Raw genomic sequence first — 17,758 nt, forward strand, 5'->3', positions numbered from 1 at the left:
AGCTGATGCCAGGGGCTTAGGTGGAGAGGAAATGTTTTGAGAATGATGAGGGCAATGAATGTACAAATGTGCTTTACACAATTGATATATGTATGGATTGTGATGAGTTGTATGATCCCCTAATAAAACTATTAAAAAATTGAGTACAACAAAAACAAATATAAGAGATGTCATCCACCATTAAAAAAATATTAAAATCCTCCTGCAGTTTCTCCAACCTGAAGGAGAAACTATTCATAACTTTTAGCAAACTGAGCAGCCTCACAGACTTTCCTATTGCAATCAGAACATAGTTCCCCTTCCCAAAGACATTGTAGACAGGAATGTGCTTATTTGTTGTCTGAATCACACTACAATTAGAACAGACCAGGTCCCGACTATAATTGGATCTGTGGGACATTGTCCCTGGAGTTTCAGAATCTGTTATGTTGCACAAAGAGATTTCTAACTTTAATTTGCTGCACGAAGTGGAAAGTTTTCACAAGCAACCAAGACATGAAATTGCTCTCTTGTGCCAATGACAGGTCTTTGGGTGCATATTTCTGGAGCACAAATGTGACAGTGACGCTCGTGTTGTGACAGAAACTCCACAATGTGTGCTCCATCAGGAAAATATCTGACACCAGCCGCTTGGGGTTGAGCTGGAAACTGCAGACTATTTTCAAAGGTTTGGGGTCTTTATCAGTAAATTAATCTTCAACTGCTGAAACGTATTTCTTCACTTATTTGTTGACTCTCCCAAATTATTTTGGCTGACCCTCTAGGAGTTAAAAAAACAATAACAACCCAAAACCCAAGAACTTAGAAAGCAGAACAGTTCCTAAGTGAGAAGATTTACCAGACCAGGGGAAGACATAATAACCTTGTTTTTTGTTTTTTTTTAAAAAAGTGAACAGATGACAGAGTGATAGAGCTGTTATAAATAATGGTTTTAGAAAGAAAAGTCATAAGATTGTTTCTTTCCTCTTTCTGAAATACATCCTACTCCAGCCTCAATATTACCAAAAGATGACTTAGAGCAAGCATAACTATTTGAGGATTTTAAAAAATATGTTGACTTCCTGCTTGAAATCTTCCTTACTAACAGCAAATCCTTCAAACATAGGTTACTAATACTGTCACCCAGCTAATGGAGCATTTAAATGCAGACTATCTACATATATGAAGAAAGCACCAGAAAATGTGTATGGGGGATGTCTTTGTATTGCATATAATATGTGATGTTAATCTTCCTATGCATAGCTATAGATTAACATGACCGGATAAAATGTTGCAGGCAAATTGGACCTCCGTAACACGTTTTCTCTTCCTGGGATTTTCCTCCTACCCCAAAGTTGAGATCATCGTATTTGTGTTGTGCCTGCTGATGTTCCTGACCACGTTACTGGGCAACATTATTCTGATCTCCATCACCTTCCTGGATTCTCGCCTGCACACCCCCATGTACTTCTTCCTCAGCAACCTCTCCCTTCTGGACATCTGGTACACCTCTTCTGCTCTCACTCCAATGCTGGGAAATTTTGTTACAGGGAAAAACACCATCTCATTCTCAGGATGCGCTACACAGATGTACTTCTCTCTGGCTATGGGCTCCACAGAGTGTGTGCTCCTGTCCATGATGGCATACGACCGGTATGTGGCCATTTGCAACCCCCTGAGATATTCCATCATCATGAGCAGGAGGGTATGTTTGCAGCTGGCCGCTGGCTCCTGGGTGACAGGCTGCCTGACTGCCCTGGTGGAAAGTATGTCGGTGCTGCAGCTGTCTCTCTGTGGGAATCACATCATCAATCATTTCACTTGTGAAATTCTGGCGATCTTGAAACTGGTTTGTGTGGACACCTCCACGGCACAGTTAGTCATGCTGGTGATCAGCATCCTTCTCCTTCCCATGCCGATGCTCCTTATTTGTGTCTCGTATGCCTTCATCCTCTCCAACATCCTGAGGATCAGCTCCGTGGATGGCCGAAGCAAAGCCTTTTCAACATGTGCAGCCCACCTGACGGTGGTCATTCTGTTCTATGGGACAGCTCTCTCCATGTACCTGAAGCCATCAGCTGTGGATTCGCAGGAAATTGATAAGTTCATGGCTTTGGTGTATGCTGGGCTGACCCCCATGTTGAACCCTATCATCTACAGTCTACGAAACAAAGAGGTCAAGGGGGCTGTTCAAAAGTTGCTCATTAGAAATCCTTTTGGTACTATCTTAATTTCTATACTCAGATAATAATGGGACAAGCTCTACTGGTGTAATTTCCAACCTTATCTAGAAGGTTTTCATGTAGTAGTTTGTGTCAACCAAAACCCCAGATAATCCTCATTTGTCATTGGGGCTCACCATTAAGACTTATACATTGATTATAAAAATGAAATTGTTAATATTAGTGAATCATTTAGGTAGCCAGAATTATGCTTCCAGAGGAAGTAGTATTTTTAATATTAATATACCATTAAAATAAGACACCTGCCTATCTTTAACTTGTTATATCTTCTCAATATTTATCATCACCACAATAGTAACTAATGGAGGAAGAGTCTATCATGTTGAACCTATGTGATTTTGAAGTCATTTTTAAGTAAGTTATTCACAATAGCCTCTGAATTTAAGAATAAATCAGGGATATAGTACATTCTCAATAAATGTGGATACAAAGTATAAATGTACCATAATTCACAAAAGCAAAGCAGCACCAATTTTACAACTTTATTTCATTTCTAAGATATTAATAGGTGAAAAAAAATAAAGTTTAGACTAGTTGGAACAGAGTTGCAATTATTTTGGTTACTTTGGGTACAGATATAAAGGATAAGTAGATATCTCTGTATGTATAAAGATAGCATCACATGGATTTGCATGATTCCAGTTTTCCTATGAAATGGAGTAGAGGTCAAGCAACTAAAGTATCACATAAAATACCTATGAGTATAAATTTAAAATAATCGCGTGTTGTACTTTGATTGTTTCAGTGAATTGTCAACACATACCCCAGGCTACTATTTTTTTTTCCTTAGAGAAAGCTCAATTGACCAAATATGTCACTCAAATAAATCCTGAAGAGATGACTCACTGTCAGGGAATCAATGCCTACTCCTAGCGATCCTGCAGACCTGCCCCTATGAGTTTCTGAGTTGTAACTCCTCACTGGAGTAGAAAGTCCAGTCTTTCTCCTACAGAGCAGCTAGTTGTTTCCAACTACTGACCTTGCAGATCACAGCCTAACGTGCAACCACTGTGTCACCAGGTTCCAAATAGACGGCACTACAAGAAAATGACATATTAATATAGATATATATTGGTGGGGATATTAATAGATAGTAAAATAAAATTCTAAAAACCGTATAAATTGACTAACTTCCCTTTGTCTGTTTCGTCCTGACTGGAGTTGGGGAGTAAAAAGAAGCCTCTGTGTAATAATTCACTTCCTCTTTATCAGAGATGTGCCTTTATCTTATGAGGATAATCGATGTATCCTTTATAGAAGCTCATTTTGGCTAACATCAATAATTTATGCCCGAGCTATAAGTTTAGAGCAAATGAGATCATGTAGGAACTGTCACAGTGGTTCCTAACCTGAGCAAGAAGGCACTGTAAAGGAAGCGTTCAGTTTACAGTGAATGGACAGAAGATGGACCCGTTTACATGGGAAGAATTGAGTAAGTAGAGACTGTACGTGAGAAAACATTTCTCCTCACATACTAGATGTTTATTTTATTCAGAAACTCTTCAAAGGTAGAGGATGGTTGTTTTTATTATTAATAAAAGCAATATGGTTATTCTAATTTTTATTCTTACTTTAAAATATTGCTGTCACACAATGACCACAGTATAAAGATTATGTAAAATATCTCTTTGGCTGAAGAAGAAAAAGGAGTGTTAACCCTATTCTCCAACCAATTACAATAACAATTTAAAACATACAGTGATTCTAAATAATCACATACATTGAGCCTACACTTGACTGTTTTATATAGATTTACATTTTTTATATAAAATATTAAAATGAAATTTATATCGCATTATCTTCAGTGGGTATTTGAAACCTTCAATGATTTTATACATCAGAGTTTTTAAGAGTAGTGGACAAGCTAGAAATTGATTGTGGAGAATGACAATGGACTGTAAAGAAACAAGATTTAAAAACTAACAAGCCATCTTTTGGTGGGATAGCCATTTCCCCAGGGAAGTGCTCCAAATTTCAGGTATTTTTTAGGACTTGTATGGCTGAACCAGCAGATTTAGGGTCACATGAAGCTCTGCAAGGTCCAAATATGTTTTGTTGTTGTCTCTCAAGGTCATATATGATTATGTAATTCAGAATTGTATTTTAATTACTTCTTTATTATTGCGAAAGAACTCTGCTAGCCTCCGGGTTAAAGGTTGTGCTGACAACCCCAAAGTTTAATCCTCTAGCCAGTCTGTAGGAGGAAGATGAGACAATATGCTCCTTTAAAATGTACAATTTTGCAAAATGGGAGCATAAGCAAATGTGGTGAAGAAAGCTGATGGTGCCTAGCTATCAATAGATAGCGTCTGGGGTTTTAAGGGCTTGAAAGTAAACAAGCGTCTAGCTGAGAAGCAACAGAGTCCACATGGAAGAAGCACACCAGCCTGTGGATCATGATGTGTTGATGGGATCAGCCACCAAGCACCAAAGACCCAGAACAAAAGATCATATCAATGTGAATGAGGGGGAGTGCAGAGTAGAGACCCAAAGCCCATCTGTACATAATTGGACAACCCCTCACAGAAGGACATCCCCTCAAGGAAGAGACGAGCCACTCAGGGTGCAGTACAGCACTGGTAAAACATACAACTTTCCTCTAGTTCTTTAATGCTTCCTCCCCACCACTATCATGACCCCACTTCTACCTAACATATCCAGCTAGACAAGAGCATGTACTTTGGTACAGATAAGAGCTGGAAATATCGGGAATTCAGGACAGATAAACCCCTCAGGATCAATAATGAGAGTAACGATACCAGGAGGGGAAGGGGAAGGTGGGGGGAGAAAGGGGGAACCAATCATAATGATCTACATATAACCCCCTCTCAGGGGGACGGACAACAGAAAAGTGGGTGAAGGGAGATAGCAGACAGTATGAGACATGAAAAAATAATTATTATTTATGAATTATCAAGAGTTCATGAGTGAGGAAGGGTGGAGGGGGGAATGAGCTGATACCAAGGGCTGAAGTTAAAAGAAAATGTTTTGAAAATGATGATGGCAACATATGTACAAATGTGCTTGGCACATGGATGGATGTATGGATTGTGATAAGAGCTGTAAGAGTCCCCAATACAATGATTTTTTTTAAAAAGACATAATTGAGATAAATAAAAATAACTTTACCAAAAATATCACAAAAAAACAAGCAGTCATCTAAATGAGGTATCAACCAAGTCCAAATAAAAGAAGCACACCAGCCTGTGCGATCCAAGGATTGTGAATTTTAAAATTCAAATCTGAAAGAGGGACTGGTATCAGAGCTTAAATTGTGAACACCGGTATGGAGAAAGCTATGGATGACAATGGAAGCCCCAAATCCACCTGAAGAATCACCATATGGATTAAGCCTCTGGTGATTCCCCTCTGACCATAGTCCAGGGCTTTGAATAGCCTTGCTATCACACAAAGAGCAATGCAAAGTCGATTATAAAAGATGTAGCTAAGTTAAAATGCAATACCTTATCATGTCATTTTCCTTTTGACACATTTTAAAGTTGTTTCAGTTTTGAATATTGTATGCTTTCTTTTTGAATGAGGTATTTCTGTGTTTTGTATAATCATTGCTGCCGAGTTTGTGTTTGTTAGTTTCCTGTTTGTATTTAGATGATTCTCTGTATATAAATCCCAGGATCTGTAGATCTATGGAGAGACTGACTGGATTGACACTCACCCAGGGTCATGACCAGGGAAGATGGGGAGCTAAGGACAATGAGTATAGGAAGAAAATGTTCTGAAAATGATTGTCGTGATGATTGTTCAAATCTTCCTGATAGAAACGAATGATTAAAGTGTGTGATATGTGAAGCATAACCCAATAAAATGATAATAATTTTAAAATTATACAATAAGATGTACAGTCTTGGAAATTCTAAGGAGGAGTTCTACTCTGTCAAGGAAGGTCACTGTGGGTTGGAATGGGCTCCATGACAAGGGGGTGTGAGTTCAATTTCTGTTACTGTGAGGCCCACATTGAGCAGCTCGTTATTACAACCTTCTTTAGTACGAGGGAAAACGGTGAATTAGAACGCCACTTACAAAATTACAGTTCTACTCTCTAAGGTAATATCCCTTGTATACATTACTTCTAATATTCATGAACATTGATTTTAATATTTTATTTCATTTTTTTAACATGTCAATAGGTCATTTAATTCATGATTATCTTATGAAAGGCTGTATCGTTTTTCTTTAATTTGATGTTGTTATAATTATTCATAAAGTTTTTAGATAGTAAGTATACATGTTTCAGGAACCAAAATCCCAGCTTGGGTTCTCCTGCAGCAGAATCTGAGATTGTGTTTAGTGTGCCAGCTATTTATGGACGTTTCCTTTAGGTCAGTGTTTCCCAAAGTGGGTGAGACGCCCCACTGCGGGGTACTGGAATGATCCAAGAAGGCTGCAAAAGCAGACATCTACACTTTATCCCGGATTATGGTCTGCAGCACAAAAGTTTGCTGAGCAAGTTGTTTTTCTAAAATGGAGGAAATTGGGCCAAATAAGTTTGGGAAGCGGGGCTTCAGATCAACCCGGGTGGAAGAGGGGAGGCAGATGCACACTCAAGCAGAGGGCAATGCTAAGATGAAGTGCAGGCTCAGGATATCTTTGGCCAAGGCAGAGGTATGTTGGGGAGGGAGCTAAAATGTTCCATTACAGCTGATCCATAAGAGACTGAAATAGCCGGCACCGTATTCCTTTAACTACATGACTCATTCATTGGCTGAGTGCAGATCCTGGAAGACCCACTATCAGCTGTTGAAACCAAGCTTCCCTGATAAGTTGCCTGCTGCCATCACGCAGGCTAGGTTTTATCTGGAGGTTTGGGGTAAGAATCGCCTTTCCGTCTCTTTCAAGTTATTGGCTTAATCCTGTTCCTTGTGTTTGTAGGCTTGGGGTCCCCATTTCCTAACTGTGTCTCCAGCAAAGCTGGCTGTCATTTATCATATGGCCCCACCCTGTTTTCATGACTCCTTCATCTTCAGGTTCAAAAGGGCACACAAAATCTTTCTTGTACTTCAAATTTCTCTGATTTTATCATCTGTGATCAGCCAAAGAAAAATCTCTACTTTTACAACTTTTATGTGATTAGATTCAATCCAAAGAGATGATCTAACATTTTCCAATCATAGGAATAACACGTTTGTACTGTCATGAGGGCCATTTTCAATTCTGCTCTTAACGTCAAATATCCTACAACAGATGATCATGAAGGCCTCAACAAGGCAAATACAAAGAAATTATCAAGTAATTTTCAAAGTATAGTATAATATTAATGCATAAAAGCTAAAATGTGAAATATTTAAAGTGAGGAAAAACTTTAAGTTCAACTTGGCTGAAATTAAAATTAGATGATACAAGGGGGCTTCAAAAAGTTCGTGAAAATTGAATTAAAAGATAATAGAACCTTTTCCTCAATCTTTCTGAAGTTACCTTGTACACTATTAAAAATAATAAAAATAATAATTTTATATATTAAAAACAAGAACTATATTTATTCTTTTAAATGGGTTCACTTAAAAAGGTATTTAAACATGGAAGCTAATTAATTACTTTAAGGAAAATATGTAAAACCAGTTTGCAAATTAAGGAAAACAGAAGACGTTAATTATAGCAAAAAATTCTATCAAAAAGACCATTGACCCTAAACAGGATTTTTTTTGCATTGATTCCGTTTTATTCCTTTTATAAAAACAGTGAATATATGGAGACATTTATGTTACCACTTGCTTGTTTAGTTACCGGGTGCTTGTTCCTGAAGACTGTAAATTCATGAAAACAGCAGCTGTTAAATCCAGTGCTGTTGTGCAGTCCTCCCCCCTTCACTGGTGCTGACAAGATAAGGACTTTAAATATTTGTCAGATAAGATAAAAGCTAGTCTCAGAAAACAGAAAAAAAAATAACCCACTTGAATTACAGCAAAATTAACAGTTAATACAGAAATCTTTAGTTAACCCATTTAAACATACAGAAAAATCTGCTTTCCCAGCAATAACTAAATCATACTTAGTCCATGTTCCAGGGAAGATATGAGCCAGTCAAGGTGCAGTATAGCACTGATGAAACACACAAATTTCCTCTAGCTCTTTGATGCTTTCTTCACCCCACTATTATGACCTCAATTCTTCCTCACTAATCAGATGAGACCAGAACATACATACTACTACAGACAAGAGCCTGCAACACAGGGGATCCAGGATAGATAAACCTCTCTCAGGGCCAACATTGAGAATAGAGATACCAGGAGGATTAGGGGAAGGTGGGGGGTAAAAAGGGGGAATGGATCACAAGGATCAATCTAGAACCCCCTCCCAGGAGGAAGAATAATGGAAAAGTGGGTGAGGGGCGACGGAGGATAATGTAAGATATGGAAATAATAATCTACAACTTACCAAGTGTTCATTAGGGAGGGTGGGCGGGGCGGGGGAAGGTGGGGGAAAGAAATGGGGAGTGTATATCAGGGGCTTTGAAAATGATGATGGCAGCATATGTGCAAATGTGTTTGACACACTGGATGAATATATGGATAGTGATAAGAAATGTAAGAGCCCCCAATAAAAGTATTTGAAGAAAAAAAAAATATGAACGATTCCTATGAAAGTCTGGGTCAAAATAAGAATGACTTCTAATACCTAATATCATTCAACATCTATTGTTATTGACAATCCAGTGTATGCATGTATGCATTTATATAATGATAAATTATGCATGCAGATAATAAATTATAGATTTAGCATTATAAATATTAGAATTGAAGAAGAAGCTATCACTATTAATAGTCGGTATGTTTTAGACAGTCCAAGAAAATCAACAGAAAACTTACTGTAAAAGATACAATTAGTCATCTGGATAAACAAATATATAAAATATTTTTTCTGTCTGCAATAATTAATTAGAAATTGACATAGAAAATAATCATAATATAATACACAATGCTGATGCAATAAAGATAATAATTTTAGCAACTAAAGAGCACATTCCAAAGCAAAATGATTAGTAATCCTTTTAATTTGTCCAATCTTCAAAAAAATAATTGTCCACTCTTCTCTTGAAATTCAAATAAGAAAATGAGTAAATAAATAATAAACCAAAGTCACTGTCCTTGATTCAATTCTGGCTCATAGCCACCCTAGCTAGTGTTTGTAAGACTATAAGGCTTCATAGGAGCCTCATCTTTCTCCCATGGAGCACCTGGTGGGCTTGTGCTGCTGACTGACTCATTAGCTGCTCCATGCCTCGCACTTAGAGCCACTAGGGACCCTTGTAAAAATAATAAATAATACAAATCACAAACTAGGTCATAACATTGACAATAAATACATAAAATATTTCACTACCACTATCATAAAATAAATGTTAAGAAATTAGATGTTAGTTTCTGACAAATTGACAACATAATAAAATGAATATAAATTTCTGGGTAGCTCATGGTACTGGCAGCTGCTTAAATCTACATCTCCCTGTATATCTTCCATAAAGACGACAGGACAGCCATAAGTGCATATCAAACGGTCTGAACACTCCTTCCAACGTATCCAAACAAAGCTAGGAGATGGAAAATGCCCAACTCCAAATTACTTGCTCATAGAAGCTCGAATGTAACCCTAAATATTAGGAGATGATCTCTCATGTTCCCTTTGAACATTTTACATAGAGAAATAAAGTTGCATAGAAAAAAGAAGGAACAACTAATGCCAGATTTAAGATTAATCTACAACCAAGGATCCTCCCTCAAATCCACTCTTAATTACAACTTGTAATGACTCTATTGGACAGATGAAATTGCCTCATAGGGTTTCCTCGGGTATAAATCTTTAAGGATGAAAATGGTCTCATTTTTCTCCCCATGGAGAGCTACTCGATCTGAACCGCTGGTCTTTCAGTTAGTAACCCAATGTTAAATTCATCGAACCATCAGAATTCTCAAACTCAAAGACAACGTGTGAATGCAAGGAAGACACAGAGTATATGTCATCTGATGTAGATGTCTTTGAAAAATACAATCCCTTCAGTAGAAGCAAGTGAAAAGAAAGGGAGAAGGTGCCTTAGTAAACTCAGCAGTTGAAGGAAAGAAAGCAAAAGAGGGAAAATGTGAGTCCTGTAATACAATAGCATTAAAAATGACTGAAATATTAAAGGGCATAAAAGCTCCTTCCAATTTAGCCAAACAAGACTTAAGCGCAAAAGAGTTGACAAGGAGGATAAGCAAACAGCTCAAAGGGCAAAGGGTAAACGTGGCTTCAGCAAACTGGTGCTGCTAGAAGGTGACCTCTCTGCGTACAGAGGCAGAATGAGTGGAAGAAGACAGAAGGGATGCTTTAAAGAAACTCAGCTTCACATACAAAGAGGGCACTCTTGAATTACAAACCTTACAAAACACCCCAAACCATAAAATGAATAAATGTAGGTATACTGTATACAAAGCTAAGATAAAAATGATCATCAAAACACCACAACATTGAAAAACCAAGCTCACTCCCATCAAGCACATTCTAACTCAGAGTGATCCTACAGGACAGAGTAGAACTGCCCTGTGGGTTTCCAAGGTTGTACATTTTTACTGGAGCAGAAATCCTCATCTTTTTTCAGGACAGTGGCTGGTGGGTTTGAACAGCTAACCTGTGGTTAGCAGTTCAACATGTAAGCCCCTTTAGCACCAGATCTCATCAGCTGATGAAAAATTTCCAACTCCCTAAAGAAACCATGAGAAACAAATGAAAAGGGTAGACAATTAAAAATTGATGCCCAATCTTCAAATAAGTTATTTGCTGAACTTATAAACCACTTTAGATCATAATAGCTTTTTTTTTAAGTGGCAAAACCATGCATCTAAAAGAAATATGCAGACAGTTATTGAACTCAGAAAATAATAAAAGGTAGAAGATAAAATAATTTTGAAAATGAAAACTAAATCGAAGTACCCAAGGCAAAAGAGATTAAAATATAAATGTACCCAAAGGGGTTCAAGAAAAGAAGTGAAACAAAGAAGAAAATGAAAATAAGATAAAGAAAGGAAACAATGTCTAAGAAAATGGCTGAAATAGAATACTGGTAGAAGTGTAACAATATATATAACATTTTAGTTATATATATTCTCTGAAAAGAGAAAGCAAAGAAGAGAATTGATATTTGAAGCTAATGTTCAGAAATACTTTCTGTAAATGAAAGAAGAACCGAAAGGGTTCACCAGATAGCTGAAAAAATTAACATAGTATGAAGACAAATCAAAAAGTATTTCTATTAGGGTAAGTTCATGCTTGCATGGGCTTATTCCTAATACAATGTATTGAAACATCTCTGCAATCAATCGGTGGGTAGCGGAAGACAAGTTTCTTCAATAATATATTTGTCTGAATCGTATTAGGGTACCTGCATTAAAATTTTTAAAAAAGGACTTTTTGTGTCATGGAGAAAATTGATTTTGCAGTCAAGGTTAATATAAAAATTTTAGTAAAACTAAAGTAATCATGTCCCCAAATCAGTGAAACTATGCAATACAGTTATACCCCACACAAGACAACAACTTCTAGATGAATCAAGTATTTTAAAGAAGGTTGGGAACATTTCAAGGATGAATTCAAGGCAGAGCTCAGCTCAGTACATTAATTTGGGGGGACATTTAGTCGTGGTAATACTGATAGCTTTCTTGACAGAATCTTGATTGGGTTATCACTGGGCTCATTTGGAAGAAATTTGAAGAAAATGGAAAGCAGCCTGGGTTAGACAAAGGCCAAAAAATTTGTGCAAGGATTTTCCCCCCATCATAAAAATGCACTTGCTCATTCATCAAGGGTGACAGGACTTTCCTCTGAAAATTCCACTGGGAAAGTTTATTCCATCCAATCTTCAGTCCTGAACATGTTCCTTTGGACTTATATTTGTTCCCAAATCATAGAACACTTAAAAGGAACACAATTGGAGTTCCCCAGAGATGCCAAAAGTGCCATTTGGTGTGGTTTGAATCAGATTATGACATGTTTAGGGGAAGTGTTAGAAAGATGGAAAGACCATTTTCCAAAGATTATAGATCTACATGTAGGATATACAGTGAAACAATAGGTTTATGTTTTGATATTTTTATCTAATAAAAAGTTATATGATTTTATATCAATACTCTTACTTAACATCATAGAAGAAACTCTGAAGTAGTCTAATAAATTGGAATTTAAAGGTAAAGGCAAAAATCTTCAAATTCTGTAAAAGACAACGATTAGTAGCTGACAAAGGCAAAAGAATTAATCCAGCATCAGATTTCTCAAACCAACAAACATAAAATGTAGGCAACAATGGAATTGCATTTCCAAAATATGTATTAAGAATATGCAAAAAAATTTACATAGAGTCATGTTACCATTTAAATAGCAAGTCAATTGCAAAACAGTTTTAAACATGCAAGATCCAAGGAATATTGTACTCAAAATCCCTTTTTAGAGTCAGTGAGATGATAACCTTCATCAAACAAAAGATTCATTTCATATATTCAATTATTGACCAAAGAAAAAAACAAAGATGGAAATAAGGATAAAACAATAATATCTAAATGTTATATATCCTGGCAAATTGAAAATTATACAATCAGAAATGTTAAGTGGTAATATCTAGTTCTGGCTGTGAGTAAACAAGTCAGACCATCCTTGCTCTCTCACTGTAAGTAATTAGAAAACTGGACAAAATATATGACGTAATGGATTTTAGGAATTGGACATGATATTGTACAGAATCCAGGGAAGATAAGACTAAAATTGTGTTGGACAGGGTTCTCTAGAGAAACAAAACTAGGACACTTATGATTTTATATATATATAATATAAATACATATAATATCTATCCATATATATGTATATGGTTAGATATATATAGCACAAAGAAATATAACAGCTAATAAGTCCACACAGCAGTACAGAGGGCTCAGTTCAACTCACCTCTGTGGAACAGTTAATATATTGGGAGTCCTTCAACTCACGAGGGCTGCTCAATCCAAGGTCAAAGAAGCAGACAGCTGAGTCTTCCTTAAAGCAATACAGGTGGTCGGGCCAGAGGCAGCAAACATCAGGATGGGTCACCAACCATCAGCCAGAGGACAGAATCTAACAGTCCCAAGCTCAAGGTATGTAAAAACCAGCAGCATGGCAAAGCAGGTCACAAAGGAACCTCAAGCTCTAGCAGCACAATCCACAGGTTGGGTGTCCCACAGGTAGCGTAGCTCACAAGTTGAAGCAGAGAACTTGCTAAGGTAGCTGCACACTGGTCTGATCACCAGAGAGTAAGAGAGAGACAAGTGGGGCTTGCCAAGCCATTTATCTCTTTGTCCTCCAATCAAACTGCAACCTTATTACTCCAAAATGTTCCTATTGGCCAGGTTGACACAATAAAACTACCTATCACAAAAAAGTAAGAAAGGTTTATAATTTTTTTAAAACTGTGGTTCAGATTAAAATGAGATCACTATGATGGCATACAGATCATGGTGGTGTCAGTAAATTGAGAGGAGTTCAAAGAGATTAAACAGCTGCAGTTTAGAGACCAGAGTTCCAAAAAGAAAAAAAAAAGCTATGCAGAGAAAGACTCCAGAAATCAACAGAAAGAACCCATTAAGTCAGCTGCTAAGGACTAAGCCATGTGCGGAAGGGTGAAACTTCATCAGTTCAATTAGATACTTCAACAGCATACAACAACAGTCAAAGAAATAATGATGACCTATAGGAAAAACCATTCCCAAAGTTCACAAAGGTGTTGAGACATTTGATTTCCAAGCAACCAGAATGGAAAATATTCATTGGCTAGCCATGGAATTTATTTGAGTATCCTGGAACTAAACTAGAGGCTCCAATAGCAGTGAATTTTTGGTTTAAACTTGTTCTAGGACAGTATTTCTTAAATGCAACACTAATGACATTTTGCACTATATAACCATTGGAGGATCTAGCCTGTGTACTGCTGAAGGTTTAACAGCATCCCTGGTTTTCTACCCAATAGATTCTATACTAAATTTGCCCTTCCTCCCTTAGTTATTCATATATTGCCTAATGTTCCTGGAGGAAAACACCCCTCCCCCGGTTGTAGAGGGAATCAAATCCACTGTTCTAGGGTAAATGTAACTCTGGACTTTACCTTGCAAAGCTTAAAAACAAGATTCCAAATGATCAAGTAACTGCCTACTAAAATACACTCAGAATTCTAAAGAGAGTCCACAAATCCCAGAACTTAATGAAATAAAATGGAGCATGCCCACCCAACATTCAACAAAAACCTAAGAATTATGTTAATTTGTCTCATAACGAGCAAATGGGGGGAACCATTTTCTCCATTTTCTGAAATACTTAGAAATCATAGAGACAATGAAATTAAATTCAAATTCATTCCTCGTCTAGAAAAACGAAACAAGAATATAATGAAGAGAGCAACTGTTGACTTGTTAGAGGCTTTGCTGTGTATTTTCTCAATAACAACAAAATAAAGAAAACTTTTCAGAAGTTATTTTTTAAAGAACTAAAAAATAACTTCTGGATATGAAATGGATAAAAATGAAAGGAAAATTTTCTAGGTGGGGTTAAAAGGATGCTAATAAATATTAAAGCATAATTAAATTAGAGAATGAAAATTTCTCAAAATAAAACCATAGAGAAAAGAAAGAAAATGTATAAACTATACATAAATTATAATAAGTACCCCAATATGCATTTAATTAGTAGCTAAAGAAAAGAAGGACCAAAAAAAAGGAACAGTTAGTCTCCCCAAATTTTCTAAATTGGAAGAAAGCCACACATTCAAAAATTCACTAAACCACAAACAATACAACATACATACAAATGCATACACACAGAAATAACTAATGTCAGAATGAATTTTGTGAGAGTCAATACCAATATATATAATCTTAAAAGCAGTCAAAGGAAGAATTACATAGAGAAAATTAAAGGTAACGATCCAGGCAAATGTTGGGAACAATGAAACTTTTAAAAAAATGCAATGTCTTTATTGTGCTAAGAAAATGTTTCCTCAATTTTGAATTCTATATGCAACAAGAATAAAGCATAAAGGCAAACAATTACTTATTAAGAAAATAACTGAGAGAAATCATAATAAATAGGACAACAGAAAAGAGGGTGAAGGGAGACGTCAGACAGTGTAAGATAAGAAAAAGTAACAATTTATAAGTTATCAAGGGTTCTTGCGGGAGGGGTAAGTGGGGAGGGATGGAGAAAAATGAAGAGCTGATGCCAGGGGCTTACCTGGAGAGCAAATGTTTTGAGAATGATGAGGGTAATGAATGTACAAATATGCTTTATATAATTGATATATATATATGGATGGTGATAAGAGTTGTAGGAGCCCCCAATAAAATGATTAAAATAAATAAATAAGTAAATAGGACTATACTTTAAAAAGTAATTCTTCAGGTGGACAAAATTTTACCAAATGAAAATATGCATAATACAAAAAGAATGAAATGTGCTGGAAATAATAAGCACAGCATAACTTTCTAAAAATCATTTTAATACCTGAAAAGAGAATTGATAGCTTAAAGCAAAAGCTATGACAAAGTATTGTGAAGTGTTAGCATACAAAAGTAAAATGTATAGCAAAAATATCACCAGATGAAAGATGAAAGGGAAAATGAAAATATATTGTTAATGAAAAATTCATGTTATTCAAGATCTAACATACATTTATTAGAAGATGATTGTTATCAGTCGAAGTTGTGCCTTAACTCCTAGGGCAACCAATAAATAGTAAGCCAACCATGAATATAAAATTGTATTAGAGGAAATATAAAAGTAATACATTATATTGAATTGGCTCAGCATCAACAATTAAGTTATATATGTATCACCAGACTGGATTTTAAGACTGCCTAAAAGAAATCCATTTTAAAATGCAGATGCAGATAGGTAAAAATTTGCATCCTTGCCTTCTTATCTCTAAAGCTTATGAGTAATGCTTTCCAATATTTTGCCGAAGAGTATATCAGAAGCACTCCAGACATCAGCAAAGACGGTATTCTAAGGGAAGACACTGTCTTTTGAGATCTAGATCAAATCGATTGGAAGCTCAGTGTATACCATTGTGCAGTTTTCAATAATTCTAGCTGAGCAGGGCTAGGGAAGGCAAAAAATTAAAGTCTTTCTCTCTCACTATAGTTTTCATAAAGAAAATCCTCCACGATTGGCCAATGATACCATCTCTTGTCTTCATGCATGAAGGCTCACATTCGTCTTTGGTCTTACTGGTTAAGAGCCCTCCGACTCAGCAAATACCTCACAGCCACTTGCACATCCTTATTTCTCAAGCTGTAAATGATCGGATTCAGCATGGGGGTCACTACCCCATAAAACACAGAAATGAGTCCCTCTGAAGCTTGCATCGGTTTTTCCCCAGGCATTTCTTGGGACTTGGGTTTAGCATACATAAAGAAGATGGTACCATAAAATATGATCACCACCGTCAGATGCGCTGAGCAGGTGGAAAAGGCTTTGCGTCTTCCTGTGGCCGAGTTCATTCTCAAGATGGTGTAAAGAATGAACATGTAGGAGAAAAAGATAATCAGAAGTGGAAGAACTAGGAAGATCATATTTGAAAGTGTTAGAGTGGTAATATTAAGGGATATATCAGCACAAGCTAATTTTAAGACAGCCAAAATCTCACATAGGAAATGATTAATAATGTTGTTTTGACAGAAAGGCAGTCGCATGGCCAGTACTGTTTGCACAATGGAGTTGACTCCACCAGAGAGCCATGATAAAGCAGCCATCAGCACATACACCAACTTATTCATGATGATGGGGTATCTCAGTGGGTTACAGATGGCCACGTAGCGATCAAAAGCCATCATGCCAAGGAGCAAACACTCTGTTGAACCCATTGCAAATCCTAGGAACATCTGCACAGCACATCCAGAGAAGGAGATATTTCTTTTCTTTGAGATTAAGCTCACCAGTGTCGAGGGAACAGAAGAGGATGTATAACAAATATCCAGGAAAGAGAGGTTGCCCAAGAAGAAGTACATGGGGGTGTGAAGACGCGAATCAAAAATGCTTGCTAACATGAGAACACCGTTGCCCATTAGAATTATTAGATACATGACGAGAATCAGTGCAAAGAAAATAATCTCAAGCTTTGGATAACCAGAGAGTCCTATGAGAATAAATTCATTCAAAAATGTCTGATTATCCATGTCTCTATGTTAGCACGCAAAAGGAAGACCCCCCACATAAAATATTTTCACAATCAAGCAACAAATGTAACCAATGATTATGAAACATTTTTTCTAGAGTAAATTAAGAATGTTTGCTAAAAAAAAAAAAGAATGTTTGCTTTGAAATAGTCATCAGTTAACTTCAACATTGTATGTGACTAGACTATAATGTTATTGGAACATTCAGAGTGGTAAGCCTCATGACTAACGTAGGCCTATCTACTACTAGTGGGATGAAAATTCAAAAGCAACCTTCCTTGCTGTTGAAGGCAGGTCTGATGAAAGTGTTCCATAAACCTCAACTACTACAGCAACGACTTGACTACTCTATTTAGTCAC

The 17,758-nt window shown here is 36.6% G+C and overlaps 2 protein-coding genes across 2 annotated transcripts; one reads left to right on the plus strand and one right to left on the minus strand.

The window, feature by feature from the left end:
* Window positions 1-1,267: 1,267 nt before the first annotated feature.
* LOC101645121 (olfactory receptor 13F1-like) lies at window positions 1,268-2,227 on the plus strand. Its single transcript, XM_004710971.1, has one exon. It carries the CDS (start codon window positions 1,268-1,270, stop codon window positions 2,225-2,227), a length of 960 nt encoding a protein of 319 aa, XP_004711028.1.
* A 14,220-nt stretch (window positions 2,228-16,447) lies between these two features.
* Window positions 16,448-17,398, minus strand: LOC101651803 (olfactory receptor 13C4). The gene has a single exon (XM_004711063.1). The coding sequence runs from the start codon at window positions 17,396-17,398 to the stop codon at window positions 16,448-16,450; it is 951 nt and encodes a 316-aa protein (XP_004711120.1).
* Between the last annotated feature and the right edge of the window lie 360 nt (window positions 17,399-17,758).

The sequence above is a fragment of the Echinops telfairi genome, unplaced genomic scaffold, assembly GCF_000313985.2.
Source record: "Echinops telfairi isolate 266 unplaced genomic scaffold, ASM31398v2 ScPeMD7_7410;HRSCAF=8448, whole genome shotgun sequence".
Lineage (NCBI taxonomy): Eukaryota > Metazoa > Chordata > Mammalia > Afrosoricida > Tenrecidae > Echinops > Echinops telfairi.